General features: G+C 49.5%; 2 protein-coding genes across 2 annotated transcripts in view; both read right to left on the bottom strand.

Annotated features, from left to right (window-relative positions):
- Positions 1–1,770: 1,770 nt before the first annotated feature.
- On the bottom strand, positions 1,771–10,177 carry btbd16 (BTB (POZ) domain containing 16). The gene is made up of 9 exons (XM_029690500.1): positions 10,112–10,177; positions 9,672–9,802; positions 9,468–9,587; positions 9,163–9,254; positions 8,310–8,392; positions 8,119–8,193; positions 7,914–8,015; positions 2,208–2,396; positions 1,771–1,914 (listed from the first exon to the last, which is right to left on the bottom strand). Exons 1-9 carry the CDS (start codon positions 10,166–10,168, stop codon positions 1,846–1,848), a joined length of 918 nt encoding a protein of 305 aa, XP_029546360.1. The 5' UTR covers positions 10,169–10,177; the 3' UTR covers positions 1,771–1,845.
- Positions 10,178–11,242: 1,065 nt separating this feature from the next.
- The window catches only part of LOC115163218 (uncharacterized), a 12,680-nt gene continuing 5,926 nt past the window's right edge, over positions 11,243–17,996 (bottom strand). The window contains exons 7-8 of the mRNA XM_029714918.1: positions 11,602–11,742; positions 11,243–11,382 (exon numbers count right to left, since the gene is read on the bottom strand). Of these exons, the coding sequence (XP_029570778.1) occupies positions 11,243–11,382; positions 11,602–11,742 (281 nt within the window). The remainder of the gene's footprint in view (positions 11,383–11,601; positions 11,743–17,996) is intronic.

Genomic DNA, 17,996 nt, shown 5'->3' with positions numbered 1-17,996 from the left:
CCTACTCTGCGTCTCATTAAGACACAGCGGTTAGAAGCAAAAATCTCAAATTTGGACTCATCAGACCAAAGGACAGATTTCCACCGGTCTAACGTCAATTGCTCGTGTTTCTTGGCCCAAGCAAGTCTCTTCTTATTATTGGTGTCCTTTAGTAGTGGTTTCTTTGCAGCAATTCGACCATGAAGGCATGATTCACGCAGTCTCCTCTGAACAGTTGATGTTGAGATGTGTCTGTTACTTGAACTCTGAGAAGCATTTATTTGGGTTGCAATTACTGAGGTGTAGTTAACTCTAATGAACTTATCCTCTGCAGCGGTAACTCTGGGTCTTCCTTTCCTGTGGCGGTCCTCATCAGAGCCAGTTTCATCATAGCACTTGATGGTTTTTGTGACTGCACTTGAAGAAACTTTCAAAGTTCTTGAAATTTTCCGGATTGACTGACCTTCATGTCTTAAAGTAATGATGGACTGTCATTTCTCTTTGTTTATTTGAGCTGTTTTCGCCATAATATCGTCTGTACACCACCCCACCACCCCTACCTTGTCACAACACAACTGGCTCAAATGCATTAAGGAAAGAAATTCCACAAATTAACTTTTAACAAGGCACACCTGTTAATTGAAATGCATTCCAGGTGATAACCTCATGAAGTTGGTTGAGATAATGCCAAGAGTGTGCAAAACTGTCATCAAGGTAAAGGGTGGCTACTTTGAAGAATCTCAAATATAAAATATATTTTTATTTGTTTAACACTTTTTTGGTTACTACATGATTCCATATGTGTTATTCCATAGTTTTGATGTCTTCACTAGTATTCTACAATGTAGAAAATAGTAAAAAATAAGAAAAACCCTTGAATGAGTAGGTGTACTGTAAATACAAACCATGTTTATCATTCACTAAAGAGTTCACCAATAAACCTCTGCTTTCCTGGGCAACTCTACATGTGTTTTCTCAGCTGTACATGACCCTACAGTACCTCCATTGGTCAGAATATTGCCCACTGACAGTCAGCATTTTTTGGACAGAGAGAGACTCATTACTCTGCTTCCTGGTTGAGTAGAGACCTGAACCACAAGGAGCAACAATTATAAAGCCTCCAGACATCCTACAGGCCAACAACTTCCTTCAAAGAGCTCTCTTCCAGGACAGGGTTTGCCACACCCCTTGTGGTTAGGATGCATTACAGCTGGCACAGGCTGCATCCCAAGTGGCACCCCATTCACTTTATAGTGCACTACTTTTGACCAGGACCCATAGGACCCAGGTCGAACTGTATAGGGAATAGGGTGCCATTTAATTTTTAAAAAATTATTTTACCTTTATTTAACTAGGCAAGTCAGTTAAGAACAAATTCTTATTTTCAATGACTGCCTAAGAACAATGGGTTAACTGCCTTGTTCAGGGGCAGAATGACCGATTTTTACCTTGTCAGCTCGGGGATTCAATCTTGCAACCTTTCGGTTACTAGTCCAACGCTCTAACCACTGGGCTACCTGCTGCCCCATTTGGGACACAGCTCATACTGCCAAGTGATGTGAAAGTGCATGAATCATATTACTATAATTGTGTCCCTTGTACCTCGACAGACCATGACCTGTCTCAGTGGAAGAAGCAAGTGTCCCAGACTACTACTATTTTACCTGATTTGGTCAACGGGCAGAGCGTTGAGCTTGGTTTGGGTTAAAACAGGCTGCGTGCCTAATAGATCGTCTCTGAAGTGGCTTTCTTCTTTTCTATCAAGGCTACCCCACTAAGACAAGTCCTCCTGGATACTTTTAATCAGACAGGAAGTGTGATGTTTACGTGTGATAACGAGCACCATGGAGACTGTCTGGCAGGGGATCAGACTGCAGGGAAGGCCAGGGCGAAGGTCACGAAGATGGGCAAGCTGAGGCCCCTCACTTTAAACACCTGCACACAGAAGGAAGAGGTACATCAGTTCAGATAGTAGACCCTTCTAAATACAACAGAAATACAATGCCCTGTTAGCTAGTATCCAAGTCAAACCTCGTGAAGTTTCTTTGTTTAAGCTGCATTTTCCACCCAGAAATGGCAATTTACTTGTATCCAACGAATGTGAAAAATCACAACATTGCAATTCTCATATCATTAAAGTACTAGAGCCTATCTCCTGTCCTGAAATCACCCAGCCACCGATTCCCTCCTCCCTGTTCCTGCATCAATCAGTCCTCATCCTTCCATACCTGGCTCTTGCAGGTGCGCTTGGTCAGGCCAAACTCCTGGTTGATGGGACCACTGTTGAACTCCTGCCACTGGCCGTGCACATGGGCCTGCACGTTGATCTGATAGGACAAGGCCCGCTCTGTCATCATACTGAAAGGATGCCTCTCACACGCCTGCACAGACATGGCAGGGTCCCAGTGTCTCAGTCTCTGCAGTGGATACACAGGCACACAGCCATTCACCCGTCAGTCTCTGCAGTGTTTACTGGTGTAATTTATCTGCTGGTTATTACTTATAACCCTGCCAGAGGAGGCTGGTGGGATGAGCTACAGGAGGATGGGATCTGTCACGACTGTGACGGATGGTGGCGCCCCTCCTCGGCCGGGCGGGGCTCGGCGGTCGTCGTCGCCGAACTACTAGCTGCCATCGATCCTTGTTTTGTTTCACTTTCGTTTGGTTAGGTCTAGGTAGGCACGCACCTGTTTTGGGTTAGTCATTAGTGGGGGGGTTATTTAGGTTAGCGTAGGATGTATGGTTTTTTGTACGTGATTGTGTTTCTCTGTTTGCTTGCTTGGTGACACTCTGATTTTTGTAATTTTCAGTAGTGCGTGTGTTTGCACCAACAGTGTTTTGTCCCCCTGTGTTTGGGGCACCTTGTTTTGTTGTGCGCTTTGATCGCTGTGTTTGGGAAGGCTTGTATTTTTTCCGTTGTGCTTATTAAAGCCACTACCCTGCATCGCAGCTTCCTGCATTTGATTCCTCACCCACTACACACAAGCGTGACAGAAATCACGTACCAAAAACGTAATGGAGTCAGCAGGAGCTTCAGCGCCAGCCCTGTCCATGGAGGAAACCGTGGATCAACACTCTACCCTGCTCCACCGGCTGGGTAACGCCATGGATCAGGTGTTGGCGCGCCTGGAGAGCTGGGACCGACGCGCTCTCGGCCCCTCGAACGCGGCAGTCCAACAGCCTGCGCCCCCCCCAGCACCCACAGCTCCCAGTACCAGTGGGGTGAAGCTCGCCCCCCCCAGGGAGTATGATGGAACGGCCGCTGGGTGTAAGGGCTTCTTACTCCAGCTGGAGTTATACCTGGCGACCGTTCGTCCCCCTCCCTCGGGGGAGGAGAGCGTCAGCGTCCTCGTCTCCTGTCTCACGGGTAAGGCCCTGGAATGGGCAAACGCCGTGTGGGACAGTCCGGACTCAGCCAGGGACAACTACCCAGAGTTCACCCGCCGCTTTCGGGCAGTATTCGATCATCCCCCGGAGGGGAGAGCGGCGGGTGAGCGGCTGTTTCACCTGAGGCAGGAGACGAGGAGCGCGCAGGATTTCGCTCTCGAGTTCCGGACCCTGGCCGCGGGAGCAGGGTGGAATGAGAGGGCCCTTATAGACCACTACCGTTGTAGTTTGAGGGAGGACGTCCGCCGGGAATTAGCCTGTCGGGACACGACTCACACACTGGACCAACTGGTGGATCTGTCCATCCGACTGGACAATCTGCTGGCCGCCCGCGGACGTCCGACCCGGGCCCTGCTCATTCCACCCTCCAGCCCTCCTGCTCCCACGCCTATGGAGATAGGGGGGGCAGCAGCCAGGAAGACTGGAGGGGGGGGGGTCGCTCCTGCACCTCATGTGGTCGCAGAGGGCACACTGTGGACCGGTGCTGGGGAGACTCCCCTAGGAGTCCAGACGGCAGGCAGAGCGCTCCTTTGACACCTCAGGTGAGTCAGCACCAGCCTCACCCAGAGCCCCCTGTACGTCACATGTATGTGTCAGTGTCTTTCCCTTGTTTCTCCCCTCACTCCCGGTTTAAGGCGCTAGTCGATTCAGGCGCAGCAGGGAGTTTTATGGACCGTGGGGTCGCGGCTAGGTTAGGGATTCCCTTGGTCCAGTTGGACCAACCCTTCCCCATACACGCCCTAGACAGTCGACCACTAGGGTCGGGGCTGGTCAGGGAGGTCACTGTACCTCTGGTCATGGTAATGCGGGGGGGTCATGAGGAGCAGATTAGTCTTTTCCTCATCGATTCCCCAGCGTTTCCAGTGGTTCTAGGGATTCCCTGGCTAGCCAATCACAACCCTAAGATTTCGTGGGGACAGAGGGCTCTTAAGGGGTGGTCAAATGAGTGCTCGGGCAGGTGCATAGGAGTTTCCATCGGTGCGACTACGGTGGAGAGTCCAGACCAAGTCTCCACCGTGCACATTCCCTCAGAATATGCCGATTTGGCTATCGCCTTCAGTAAAACGAAGGCGACCCAATTACCACCTCATCGACGAGGAGACTGTGCGATAAACCTCCAGGTGGGCGCTGCCCTCCCTCGTAGTCACGTTTATCCCCTGTCTCAGGAGGAGACAGCGGCTATGGAGACATACGTCACTGAATCCTTGAGGCAGGGATACATTCGGCCATCTCACTCACCCGTCTCCTCGAGCTTCTTTTTCGTGAAGAAGAAGGAGGGAGGTTTGCGCCCGTGCATTGACTATAGAGGTCTAAATGCCATCACAGTGGGTTTCAGTTACCCACTACCTCTCATCGCCTCGGCGATGGAGTCATTTCACGGGGCGCGCTTCTTCACGAAATTGGATCTCAGGAGCGCATATAATCTGGTGCGTATCCGAGGAGGGGACGAGTGGAAAACTGCATTTAGTACCACATCTGGCCATTATGAGTACCTCGTCATGCCGTATGGGTTAAAGAATGCTCCCGCAGTCTTTCAATCTTTTGTGGACGAGATTCTCCGGGACCTGCTCGGTCAGGGTGTAGTGGTGTACATCGATGACATTCTGGTCTACTCCGCTACACGCGCCGAGCATGTGTCTCTGGTGCGTAAAGTGCTTGGGCGACTGGTGGAGCATGACCTATACGTCAAGGCTGAGAAATGTGAGTTTTCCAAACCAGCCGTCTCTTTCTTGGGGTATCGCATTTCCTCATCAGGGGTAGTGATGGAATGTGACCGCGTCTCAGCCGTGCGTAATTGGCCGACTCCCACCACGGTGAAGGAGGTGCAGCGGTTTTTGGGATTTGCCAATTACTACCGGAGGTTTATCCGGGGCTTTGGGCAGGTGGCGGCTCCCATTACCTCACTGTTGAAGGGGGGCCCGGTGCGGTTGCAGTGGTCCGCGGAGGCGGACAGGGCTTTTAGTCGTCTGAAGGTTTTGTTCACCGACGCCCCGGTGCTGGCGCACCCGGACCCCTCTTTGCCCTTCATAGTGGAGGTGGACGCGTCCGAGGCTGGGGTAGGAGCCGTGCTGTCCCAGCGCTCGGGCACCCCCCCCAAGCTCCGCCCCTGCGCCTTCTTCTCTAGGAAGTTGAGTCCGGCGGAGCGTAACTATGATGTGGGGGACAGGGAGCTGTTGGCTGTGGTCAGAGCCCTGAAGGTGTGGAGACATTGGCTTGAGGGGGCGCGCCACCCTTTTCTCATCTGGACTGACCACCGCAATCTGGAGTACATCCGGGCGGCGAGGAGACTGAACCCGCGTCAAGCCAGGTGGGCGATGTTCTTTACGAGATTTCGGTTTAACATCTCGTATATCCCAGGTTCCCGGAACACTAAGGCCGACGCACTGTCTCGTCTCCATGACGCCGAGGAACGGTCCACCGAGCCCACGCCTATCCTTCCAGCCTCCTGCCTGGTGGCACCGGTGGTCTGGGAGGTGGACGCGGACATCGAGCGGGCGTTACGGACGGAGCCTACTCCTCCGCAGTGTCCAGTGGGTCGTAAGTACGTTCCGCTCGGTGTTCGCGATCGGCTGATTCGGTGGGCTCACACGCTTCCCTCCGCGGGTCACCCAGGGGTTGAGCGGACAGTGCGTGGTCTTAGTGGGAGATACTGGTGGCCCACCTTGGTGAAGGACGTGAGGCACTATGTCTCCTCCTGTTCGGTGTGCGCTCAGAGTAAGGCTCCCAGGCACCTGCCTAGAGGGAAATTACAACCCCTCCCGGTTCCACAACGACCATGGTCCCACCTGGCAGTGGATTTCTTGACCGATCTCCCGCCGTCTCAGGGCAACACTACAATCCTGGTCGTTGTGGACCGGTTTTCTAAGTCCTGCCGTCTGATTCCGTTACCCGGTCTTCCTACGGCCCTGCAGACCGCGGAAGCCTTATTCACCCACGTCTTCCGGCACTACGGGGTGCCCGAGGATATCGTCTCAGATCGAGGCCCCCAGTTCACGTCCCGAGTGTGGCGGGCGTTTATGGAGCGGCTGGGGGTTTCGGTCAGTCTGACCTCGGGGTTTCACCCCGAAAGTAATGGGCAGGTGGAAAGGGTAAACCAGGAAGTGGGCAGGTTCCTGCGGTCCTATTGCCAGGACCGGCCAGGGGAGTGGGCAAGGTTCGTGCCATGGGCCGAAATGGCTCAGAACTCTTTGCGCCACTCCTCCACCAACATGTCACCATTCAAATGTGTGTTGGGTTATCAGCCGGTCCTGGGGCCATGGCATCAGAGCCAGACGGAGGCTCCTGCGGTGGAGGAATGGGTGCAGCGCTCAAGGGAGACCTGGAACGCTGTGCAGGAATCCCTGGGACGAGCCAGGGAGCGACAGAAAGCGAGCGCTGACCGGCACCGCAGCGAGGCCCCCGTGTTCACCCCAGGGGAGAGAGTCTGGCTCTCGACCCGGAACCTGCCCCTCCGCCTGCCCTGCCGGAAGCTGGGTCCGCGGTTTGTGGGGCCATTTAAAGTCCTGAGGAGAATAAACGAGGTGTGTTACAGATTACAACTTCCTTCTTATTATCGTATTAACCCCTCGTTTCATGTGTCTCTCCTCAGGCCGGTGGTAGCTGGTCCGCTGCAGGAAAATGAGGTACGGGAGGTCCCTCCACCCCCCCTGGACATCGGGGGGGCCCCGGCGTACACAGTTCGATCCATCTTGGACTCCAGACGCCGGGCGAGGGGCCTGCAGTACCTCGTGGACTGGGAGGGGTACGGCCCGGAGGAGAGGTGCTGGGTACCGGTGGAGGACATACTGGACCCAGCGCTCACCCGGGAGTTCCACAGCCTCCATCCGGATCGCCCTGCGCCTCGACCTCCGGGGCGTCCTCGAGGTCGGCGACGGCGCGCTGCGGGAGCCGCGCGTCAGGGGGGGAGTACTGTCACGACTGTGACGGATGGTGGCGCCCCTCCTCGGCCGGGCGGGGCTCGGCGGTCGTCGTCGCCGAACTACTAGCTGCCATCGATCCTTGTTTTGTTTCACTTTCGTTTGGTTAGGTCTAGGTAGGCACGCACCTGTTTTGGGTTAGTCATTAGTGGGGGGGTTATTTAGGTTAGCGTAGGATGTATGGTTTTTTGTACGTGATTGTGTTTCTCTGTTTGCTTGCTTGGTGACACTCTGATTTTTGTAATTTTCAGTAGTGCGTGTGTTTGCACCAACAGTGTTTTGTCCCCCTGTGTTTGGGGCACCTTGTTTTGTTGTGCGCTTTGATCGCTGTGTTTGGGAAGGCTTGTATTTTTTCCGTTGTGCTTATTAAAGCCACTACCCTGCATCGCAGCTTCCTGCATTTGATTCCTCACCCACTACACACAAGCGTGACAGGATCATTGTAATGGCTGGAATGGAATTAATGGAACGGAGTCAAACGTGGTTTCCATTCCGTTTAATTCATTCCATTCCAGTCTTTACAATGAGCCCATCCTCCTATAGCTCCTCCCACCAGCCTCCTCTGAACCGTGCCATAGGTACTCAAGAGCAAACGTCCCGATTTGAGATGCAGTGTTGATGCACCCTGACCTGCAGAGAGAAGCCATGTGAGTCCAGCTCCCCCATGCTGGCTGCTTTAAGTAGGAAGTAGAAGCCATACAGTCCAATGGTTCGCGTGCAGTATTGAGGCTCCTGTAGGACGACACCAAGACAATAGCGCCAATGACTTACACAACTGATTCCTTTTCACCTTGTACCATTTTGCCGAGTTACAGAGTTAAGTGAGATAGCTTACCCTCTCAATGACCATGCCGAAGCGCACTGCTTGTTGGGAGAAATCTGTTATTTGCATGTCTCCTCCACTGTGGAGCTGGGATAGGAGCGAACGAGGGAGAAAGAGGGCTACGTCCAGGAGCAGATTGTCAAACGTATGTTTGACCAATGATCCTCTTATATTCTTAGGTGTGCCTGTCTACATGAACTCACAGTGTAGTAGTGCTTGGAGAAGATGAGGAGCAGCCAGGACTGAGGAAAGACATGGATCTGCTGCATCTCCTCTAGATGGGCTCCTAGAGGGGGTCAAAGGTTAGGGTTCACCATCAAGCAAACACTCACTGGACAAAATATCACTCACATTTACCCTTTCACTCTCACACACATGAATTCCTAACAATTCAAAAGTAACTACGTGAAAACAGTTATTACCTAAACATAATCATAACCCACCAATGATAATCTATTGCAACTGGTCTGAGATGCATTTAATGTTAACGAATACATTCAGTTCCTCAAGTCAATAAAAACAAAAAGACATCTGCAGTTTCAGAATGAATCAGATTCCAGGAATCTAAGCAAAGGATGAAAACGTGTGATTTGCCTGGGAGCATGCCCACTTGGCCCAGGGTGTGTACTGTGTATGATTTGATCAGTTCTGCTTATCAGAATCCTACTGGTTAGAGTCACGTTGCGTGGTTCTTTAATATCAAACTGTTTTTTAAACTGGCTGCTCTCCTATGGACCGCTGGTCTTCTGGCACCCGCAGCAACACATTTTATGTGTCTCCAGCTGCATGATGGTTCGGACACGGGTGCCGGAGTGATGTAGTCACATACCGAGGCCGCGGCCAACAGGTCTGGCTTTAGTTTAGAGTCCTTCCCCTTACACCATTGCGACATAGTAATGATGAACACATTGTACTATGAAAGGCCTTGTGAACATGAATTAATGCACAAACTTAACAAATAAACGTAACAATAGCAAAACAGACTTGATGTTTTCTAGGTTTTAGTGTTATGTCATCGAGCTGTGGAAGGTCGATGGACTTGGTGTTGTCACTCACGTTGAGTGATGCCATGTAAGCGAAGGGCCCGGAAGAGAACGGTGAACCTCTGTCCCACAGGCTGTTCCAAGAAGACGCCAGCCCTTGGCCAACTGGAGTAAGAGAGTGAGAGAGCGTGAGAGAGATAAATAACGAGAGATAAGCTTGTGGGGCAGTGTAGTTACATGTCTACCAGAGTCAATGTTCAAACAAACAGGCCTAACATGCCACTGATGGACAGTAGCCTACGAATTCCCTCCACTTGAACCACATACAATTAAACTTACGCCTGATGACTACCACCTTGAGCCCTGTGTGATCAGTACCTGGAGAAGAAGGTCATAATGAACCTATGGGAGGGAAGGATCTGAGCCGCAGGGTTGAACTGTAGGAATACCCAGTATAGCACTGTCTTCAGGAGCTGGTACTCACATGCAGCAAAGACCCTGGAGAAGGCGATAGAAAACCAACATTGTGAGTTATGACTAGAATAGGGTGTTGTTTAAGTTGGACCTTACTCTAGCAGCTACCTGGGTGAGCGTAGGGTCTTGTGGAGGAGTTCAAAGGGTAAGTCTCTCAGGTAGATGAAACATGTCAACTCAGTCACCAGGTAAAGCTCCAACCATCGCTCACACGCTCTCTGAAGACTGGTCTCCTTGAACTGAACCACACGGAAAAATAGGCAAACACACACACACACACACACACACACACACACACACACACACACACACACACACACACACACACACACACACACACACACACACACACACACACACACACACACACACAAACATATACCATCATGCAAAACGTCACATACAGACAACAACATAGACAAACGTGGATGGACATATTCAGACAGCAGTGCATTTATGTGTTTGAGGTGATTTGGCTCCCCCTACTGTATATTTTCGAGCAGTAACTTTTAGTACTACTTCACACACTAGCAGCTAGTGCAGCTTACCTTGCAAGACACACGATGAAAGACACACACAGTGGAGGAGCTGATTTTATTTATCATCTCTGTTAGGCACCTGTCAATCACACACATATTGTCTGTCAACTCATAATAAACTTCTGCTTTATTTACGATACACCCACATGAAAACATAATATAGTGTATACTGTGGTAGGAATACTGTAGTGTTTTTGTGGACTTTACTGTAGTGTTTACAGTTTGCTATAAGAAACACAATATATGGTCTATACTTGGCATATAGGTTTCAAACTTACGGGTGGCACAAATTGGGATACGGGGGAGGGGAATGTTTATATGCCAGTTAAATACTGTAGTATTTACTATGGTAAAAAAATTGTTTTGTGGACTATAGTGTTTTTGCTGAAATTTCTGTGTTTTTTTGTGGATAATACTGTAGTATTTACAATAGTATTCTACAGTATACTACAAAATTCAATAGTAAGTACTGAACAAGGGATACTAGTGTGTAGTATAGTACTCTACAGTATACTACAGTTTACTACAGAATTCTATAGTAAGTACTGTAGTATTCTATTGTAAACTGTAGTGGTTTTTTATGTGGGCACTCAGGGTGACTAAGTGACCGGGTGCGACTCTTGTAAGGGTGTTGGTGATTTCAAGCTTACAATACATTCAGGACAAGCTGAGGAAATAAGGCCAATGTCGACATGGATTCATCTCATTCAAATCCATCCCCACCCAGTTTCATGGACATGAATCAACCACTTCCACTGGGCCAAATTAGGTCCCACAAGAGATGGGCGTGTATTCTGGAGGCATCATAGTATCATAAGTTATCCAATGTGACATACATGTATACAAGCAGGGAAAAGTTAATTCCTGTTCCTCCTTGACCTTGTTTTTGTTGAAAAGAGGATTAACCAGTTTTGGCTGAGTGATGGCCTGTTTTTGCACGCCACAGCATTGTTTTACAACGCAGTGATCCTCCCAACGGTGTTGCTGGACAGTGTTGCGTAGCGACGTTCAAACATGGAACTTGGTGACCCACAGGGGTGCACGTACTTGTTCTAACCCAGCACTAGCATGTCAGATTCAACTACTCATCAAGCACTTGATTAGTTCAATCAGGTGTGTTAGTGTTACAAATATGCTCTCCTATGGGTTCTCCAGAACTATTAGTGTGGTGTGGTAGTCCGGCTCACCTCTGGAAAAGGTGTGGCAGGCCCAGCAGGGCGGCGGTAGAGAGCACCCCCTCTCCCCAGTGTTCAGGACATGCCTCTGGGTTATAGAGAGTCCTGAGGGCAAAGGAGAGGGCTGGGGGAAACCACAGGGTTAATAGTCTGACTATTCATTTCATTCATCAGCCGTGAGTATACTGTATGAGCAATATGGGTACATGAACTGTGATTGAACCAAATGTACTGTTTGTCAATTGAAATTAGGATTTACTTATTTGTCCCTGAGAGGAAATTTGTCTTGGATGTATGTCATGGGTGTATGATTCTTGTAGCTACCCTCTTTGGTGACGGTGGCTTCTTTCACAGAGAGTTGAAGGACCAGGGGGCCTGCGGGTTTCTTCCCATTCTGTTTGTCTCTGCTGGAGTTGCTGCTGCCAGGTCGGCTGTATAACTTGTCTTTCCCACTCTTACCACTTCCTGGTCCATGCAAGAAGAGGCACATGCTACAACTACTGTACTTCTGAAGTAATCAGATTACATACAGTTGAAGTCGGAAGTTTACATACATCTTAGCCAAATACATTTAAACTCAGTTTTTCACAATTCCTGACATTTAATCCTTGTAAAAATTCCCTGTCTTAGGTCAGTTAGGATCACTACTTTATTTTAAGAATGTGAAATGTCAGAATAATAGTAGAGAGAATGATTTATTTCAGCTTTTATTTCTTTCATCACATTCCCAGTGGGTCAGAAGTTTACATACACTCAATTAGTATTTGGTAGCAATGCCTTTAAATTGTTTAACTTGGGTCAAACGTTTCGGGTAGCCTTCCACAAGGTTCCCACAATAAGTTGGGTGAATTTTGGCCCATTCCTCCTGACAGAGCTGGTGTAACTGAGTCAGGTTTGCAGGCCTCCTTGCTCGCGCACGCTTTTTCAGTTCTGCCCACACATTTTCTATTGAGGTCAGGCCACTCCAATACCTTGACTTTGTTGTCCCTAAGCCATTTTGCCACAACTTTGGAAGTATGCTTGGGGTCAATGTCCATTTGGAAGACTCATTTGCGACCAAGCTTTAACTTCCTGACTGATGTCTTGAGATGTTGCCTTAATATATCCACATAATTTTCCTGCCTCATGATGCCATCTATTTTGTGAAGTGCACCAGTCCCTCCTGCAGCTAAGCACCCCAAAAACATGATGCTGCCACCCCCGTGCTTCACGGTTGGGATGGTGTTCTTCGGCTTGCAAGCTTCCCCCCTTTTTTCTCCAAACATAACGATGGTCATTATTCCTGACAGGCATAACGGCTGTACTTGCGTACTATTGTTTGTACAGATGAACGTAGTACCTTCTGGCGTTTAGAAATTGCTCCCAAGGATGAACCAGACTTGTGGAGGTCTACAATTTTTTTTTTAGGTCTTTGCTGATTTCTTTTGATTTTCCCATGATGTCAAGCAGAGACACTGAGTTTGAAGGTAAGCCTTGAAATACCTCCACAGGTACACCTCCAATTGACTCAAATTATGTCTATTAGCCTATAAGAAGCTTCTAAAGCCATGACATCGTTTTCTGGAATTTTCCAAGCTTTTTTCCAAAGGCAAGGTCAACTTAGTGTAAACTTCTGACCCACTGGAATTGTGATACAGTGAGTTATAAGTGAAATAATCTGTCTGTAAACAAGTGTTGGAAAAATTACTTGTGTCATGCACAAAGTAGATGTCCTAACCGACTTGCCAAAACTATAGTTTGTTAACAAGAAATTTGTGGAGTGGTTGTAAAACAAGTTTTAATGACTCCAACCTAAGTGTATGTAAACTTCTGACTTCAGCTGTAGATATTTACACAACTGTACACAAACACACACCTAAGATGCAAATATAGCAATGATAAGGCAGTGAAAAACAAGAAAAACATCAAGAAAACATCAACTACATAACACTTGAAAGGACCAATTTATTGGTTTTATTTACTGAATGAGAAAAATTAGACCAATATGCTGGGTGTCACGTCCTGATCAGTAAAGGGGTTATTTGTTATTGTAGTTTGGTTAGGACGTGGCAGGGGGTGTTTGTTTTATGTGGTTCGGGGTTTGTTGGGCTATGTTCCTATGTAAGAGGGGTGTTTGTTTAGAGTGTTTCGGGGTTTGTTGGTCTATGTTCTTGTTAGTTTATTTCTATGTTAGTTCTAGTCTTTCTATTTCTATGTTTAGTTAATGGGGTTGACCTTCAATTGGAATCAGCTGCTCCTCGTTGCTTCTAATTGAAGGTCTTATTTAAGAGGGGTGTTTTTTCTATGGGTTTTGTGGGTAGTTGTTTCCTGTTTTGTGTCTGTGCACCTGACAGGACTGTTTAGTGTCGTTCGTTGTTTTGTATACGTGATTTGTTTGTTTTCTCCTTCTTTTGATTTAATAAAGAAGATGAGTATACACGTTCCCGCTGCACCTTGGTCCAATCCTTACGATGCCCGTGACAGAACTACCCACCACAAACAAACCAAGCAGCGGAGGACGGAGCAGCAGAGGAACTATGTGGACTATGTGGAATCATGGACATGGGAGGAGATCCTGGACGGGGCAGGACCATGGCACCAGGCTGGGGAGTACAAACGCCCTAAGGAGGAGCTAGAGGCAGCCAAGGAAGAGCGGGGTCATTATGAGGCATTATACGCGCCGATGGGCAAGTACGAGAAGCACCCTCAAGAAAGTTTTTTGGGGGAGGCACACGGGGAGATTGGCTAGGGCAGGCAGTAGACCTGAGCCAACTCCCCGTGCTTATTATGGGGAGCGTGTGGAGACGAGAGCACCGGTGTATGTGGAAGTGCGCACGATCTCGCCCATGCGCACGCACAGTCTGGTGCGAGTGATCCCAGCTCCTCGCAAGTACCGTTCTAGAGTGGGCATCCAGCCTGGAAGGAGGATGCCTGCGCATCGCATCTGGCCACCAGTGCGCCTCCTAGGCCCAGGCTACCCTACGCCTGCTCTACGCACGGCAACCATCAGGCCTCTGCACAGCCCAGTTCGCCCTGTGCCAACACTCCACTCCGCTCCGCTCTGCTCACAACACTCCGCTCGTTTTGTATACATGATTTGTTTGTTTTTCCTTCTTTTGATTTAATAAAGAAGATGAGTATACACGTTCCCACTGCACCTTGGTCTAATCCTTACGACGCCGGTTACACTGGGAGAGAACACTCCCAATAATCTAATCACATACTGTATGTCTTTGCAGAAGGGACTAATGGAAACCAGCTGTCTGAATTCCGGATTTTCTCTATAAAACATTATATAGAGGTGTTAATTCCTCACAAATTTCCGACAAATGTCGTCAGAGGACAAGCATTTGGCACTAACTGTGAATAGGGCCAACCCAGCTAGCACATTTTGTTCTGAGAACCATATGTTTTTTAGAGCTTGGTGAAAGTGTGGTTGTCGTATGGTTATTTTGCATACAACCTTCCCACAGCTTTCTAGGAATGGTGCAGGTTAGTTGCTTGGCTTGGCTTGGAACATTGTCAGCACATTTAAGGAACTTGACAAAAAATATGTTATTTTCTTGGTATTTCATTACTTAACAGAACATTTACTAAACGTTCAAACATGGTGACATTTAATTTCAATTTTGGTAATGTTCTAGGAATGTTTGCCAACTGATTTGACATTGAGAATGTTCTCAAATAGTCCAGAGAATGTTAAGAAACTGTACGGAATTGGCGGCAGAGAAGTCAGGCGCAGGAGAGCAGAACTGGGTAATAACCGAACAAGGAGAAGTTCGGTAGAAGTCGTGAAAGTACCCCCCAGATGCGCGGCTCCGGCAGTGCGTCTACTTCGACCTCCGGGATGACCCGGAGGGCGAGGCGCAGTGCGATCCGGACGGAGACGGTGGAACTCCTGCAGCATTGAAGGGTCCAACACGTCCTCCACCGGAACCCAGCACCTGTCCTCCGGCCTGAGGAAAGACACATGGAACGAGGGGTTAATACGGTAATCAGGGGGAAGCTGTAACCTATAACAAACCTCGTTCACTCTCTTCAGGACTTTAAATGGCCTCACAAAGCGCGGACCCAGCTTCCGGCAGGGCAGGCGGAGGGGCACGTTCCGGGTCGAGAGCCAGACACAGTCCCCCGGTGCAAACACCGGGGCCTCACTGCGGTGACGGTCTGCGCTGGCTTTCTGGCGCAGCACGGCCCGCTGGAAGTAAACATGGGCGGCGTCCCATGTCTCCTCCGCGCGCCTGAACCAGTCGTCCACCGCAGGAGCCTCGGTCTGACTCTGATGCCAAGGCGCCAGAACAGGCTGGTACCCCAGTATGCACTGGAAGGGGGAGAGGTTAGTGGAGGAGTGGCGGAGCGAGTTCTGAGCCATCTCGGCCCAGGGCACGAACGCTGCCCACTCCCCCGGCCAATCTGGGCAATACGACCGCAGAAACCTGCCCACATCCTGGTTCACTCTCTCCACCTGCCCATTACTCTCGGGATGAAACCCAGAGGTAAGGCTGATCGAGACCCCCAGACGTTCCATGAACGCCTTCCAGACCCTCGAAGTGAACTGGGGACCTCAATCGGACACTATATCCTCAGGCACCCCGTAGTGCCGGAAGACGTGTGTAAACAAGGCCTCCGCAGTCTGTAGGGCCGTAGGGAGACCGGGCAGAGGGAGGAGACGGCAGGACTTAGAGAACCGATCCACAACGACCAGGATCGTGGTGTTTCCCTGTGAGGGGGGAGGTCAGTAAGAAAATCCACCGACAGGTGCGACCAAGGCCGCTGTGGAATGGGTAAGAGGTGTAGCTTCCCTCTGGGCAGGTGCCTAGGAGCCTTACACTGGGCAGACACCGAGCAGGAGGAAACATAAACCCTCACGTCCTTGGCCAAGGTAGGCCACCAGTACTTCCCAACCAAACAGCGCACCGTCCGACCAATCCCAGGATAACCAGAGGAGGGTGACGTGTGGGCCCAATAGATCAACCGGTCACGGACAGCAGACGTAACGTACAGACGCCCAGCGGGACACTGGAGGGGAGCAGGCTCTGCACGTAACGCCTGCTCAATGTCCGCGTCCAGTTCCCACACTACCGGTGCCACCAGGCAGGAGGCCGGGAGTATGGGAGGTGGATCCATTGGCCGCTCCTCTGTGTCATACAGTCGGGACAGTGCGTGTGCTTTCACATTTTGGGAACCTGGTCTGTAGGAAAGGGAAAAAACAAAACGGGTGAAAAACATGGCCCACCTTGCCTGGCGAGGGTTCAGTCTGTACTCCAGATTGCGGTGGTCAGTCCCCCTCAAGCCAATGTCTTCAGAGCCTTGACGACATCCAACAGCTCCCGGTCCCCCACGTAGTTTCACTCCGCCGGGCTGAGCTTCGTCGAGAAGAAGGCACAGGGGCGGAGCTTCGGTGGCGTACCCGAGCGCTGAGATAGCACGGCTCCTATCCCAGCCTCGGACGTGTCCACCTCCATTATGAATGCCAAAGAGGGATCCGGATGGGCCAGCACGGGAGCCGAGGTAAACAGAGCCCTCAGGTGACCAAAAGCCCTGTCCGCCTCAGCCGACCACTGCAAACGTACCAGGCCCCCCTTCAGCAGTGAGGTAATGGGAGCTGTTACCTGACCAAAACCCCGGATAAACCTCCGGTAGTAATTGGCAAACCCTAGGAACCGCAGCACTTCCTTTACCGTGGTGGAAGTCAGGCGCAGGAGAGCAGAACTGGGTAATAACCGGAGATTAATTAAGCAAAACCAACGGCATCCAGAACAACAAGATAAATGGGCACAAACATAACCCGTCGTGCGCTCACGGGGAACGTGCACAAGCACTACAATAAACAATGCCACACAAAGACATGGGGGGAACAGAGGGTTAAATACACAACAAGTAATTGAGGGAATTGAAACCAGGTGTGAGGAAAAACAAGACAAAACACATGGAAAATGAAAAGTGGATTGATGATGGCTAGAAGACCGGCGACGCTGACCGCCGAGCGCCGCCCGAACAAGGAGAGGACCCGACTTCGGCGGAAGTCATGACAGAAACAATGTTTCTAACATTTCCTACAAGTTTCCTCATGGTTCTATAAGATCTAAGGGCCCGGGGCTGGGTTTTTACTAAGCTAACATATGGAATTGTTTTAAGAAGGTCATACCAACGATCATTTAGCTATTTGATTTGGAATTTTGTGACCCCTGTAAGTATCAAAAATATATATTTAAAAAAGCATTTGATAATCTCTTAAAAATCAATGGGAAGAGGATTTAGGTGAGCATCTTCAGATGAAATTTGGCAGAATATGCTTCAGAGAATACATTCTTCATCTATTTGTCTAAGAGAGATTTTTAAAAAAAACGTTAATTGGCTGCATTGGTCAAAGGCAAAATTATCCAAGATTAGATCAGAAATAGATCCCACGTGTGACCGACGTAAGCAGGCTCCTGCTACTTTATTGCACGTTTTGGACAAAAGTGACAGATTTCTGGATATCCTTTTTTGAGACATTTTCTAATGTAGTGGAGAGGCCTATAAACCTTCTGCTTTTTTTTCATTACTTGGAGTGGCACCACAGGAGGCCCCTCTAAACAATTCTATGGGCAACATACTGGCATGTACTAGTCTTCTAGCTAGACGTCTTATACTATTTAAGTGGAAGGATCGGTTTCCTCCTACTTTTAACCATTGGATAAAGGAAGTTATGCAACATCTCAAGCTAGAGAAAATGCGCTACTCCATTAGGGGATCTG

Source organism: Salmo trutta, chromosome 2 (genome assembly GCF_901001165.1).
Source record: "Salmo trutta chromosome 2, fSalTru1.1, whole genome shotgun sequence".
In the NCBI taxonomy this organism is placed as follows: domain Eukaryota; kingdom Metazoa; phylum Chordata; class Actinopteri; order Salmoniformes; family Salmonidae; genus Salmo; species Salmo trutta.
This window is presented reverse-complemented; position numbering and strand designations above follow the sequence as displayed.

Bases quoted from the DNA above. Each gene is read 5' to 3' on its own strand.
- btbd16 (XM_029690500.1), bottom strand. From the start codon at position 10,168: ATGATAAATAAAATCAGCTCCTCCACTGTGTGTGTCTTTCATCGTGTG. The intron at 9,255-9,467 runs GTACTGATCACA...CTCTTACTCCAG, and splicing joins ATTATGACCTTCTTCTCCAG to TTGGCCAAGGGCTGGCGTCT. The intron at 2,397-7,913 runs GTCAGGGTGCAT...TATCCACTGCAG, and splicing joins CACATGGCTTCTCTCTGCAG to AGACTGAGACACTGGGACCC.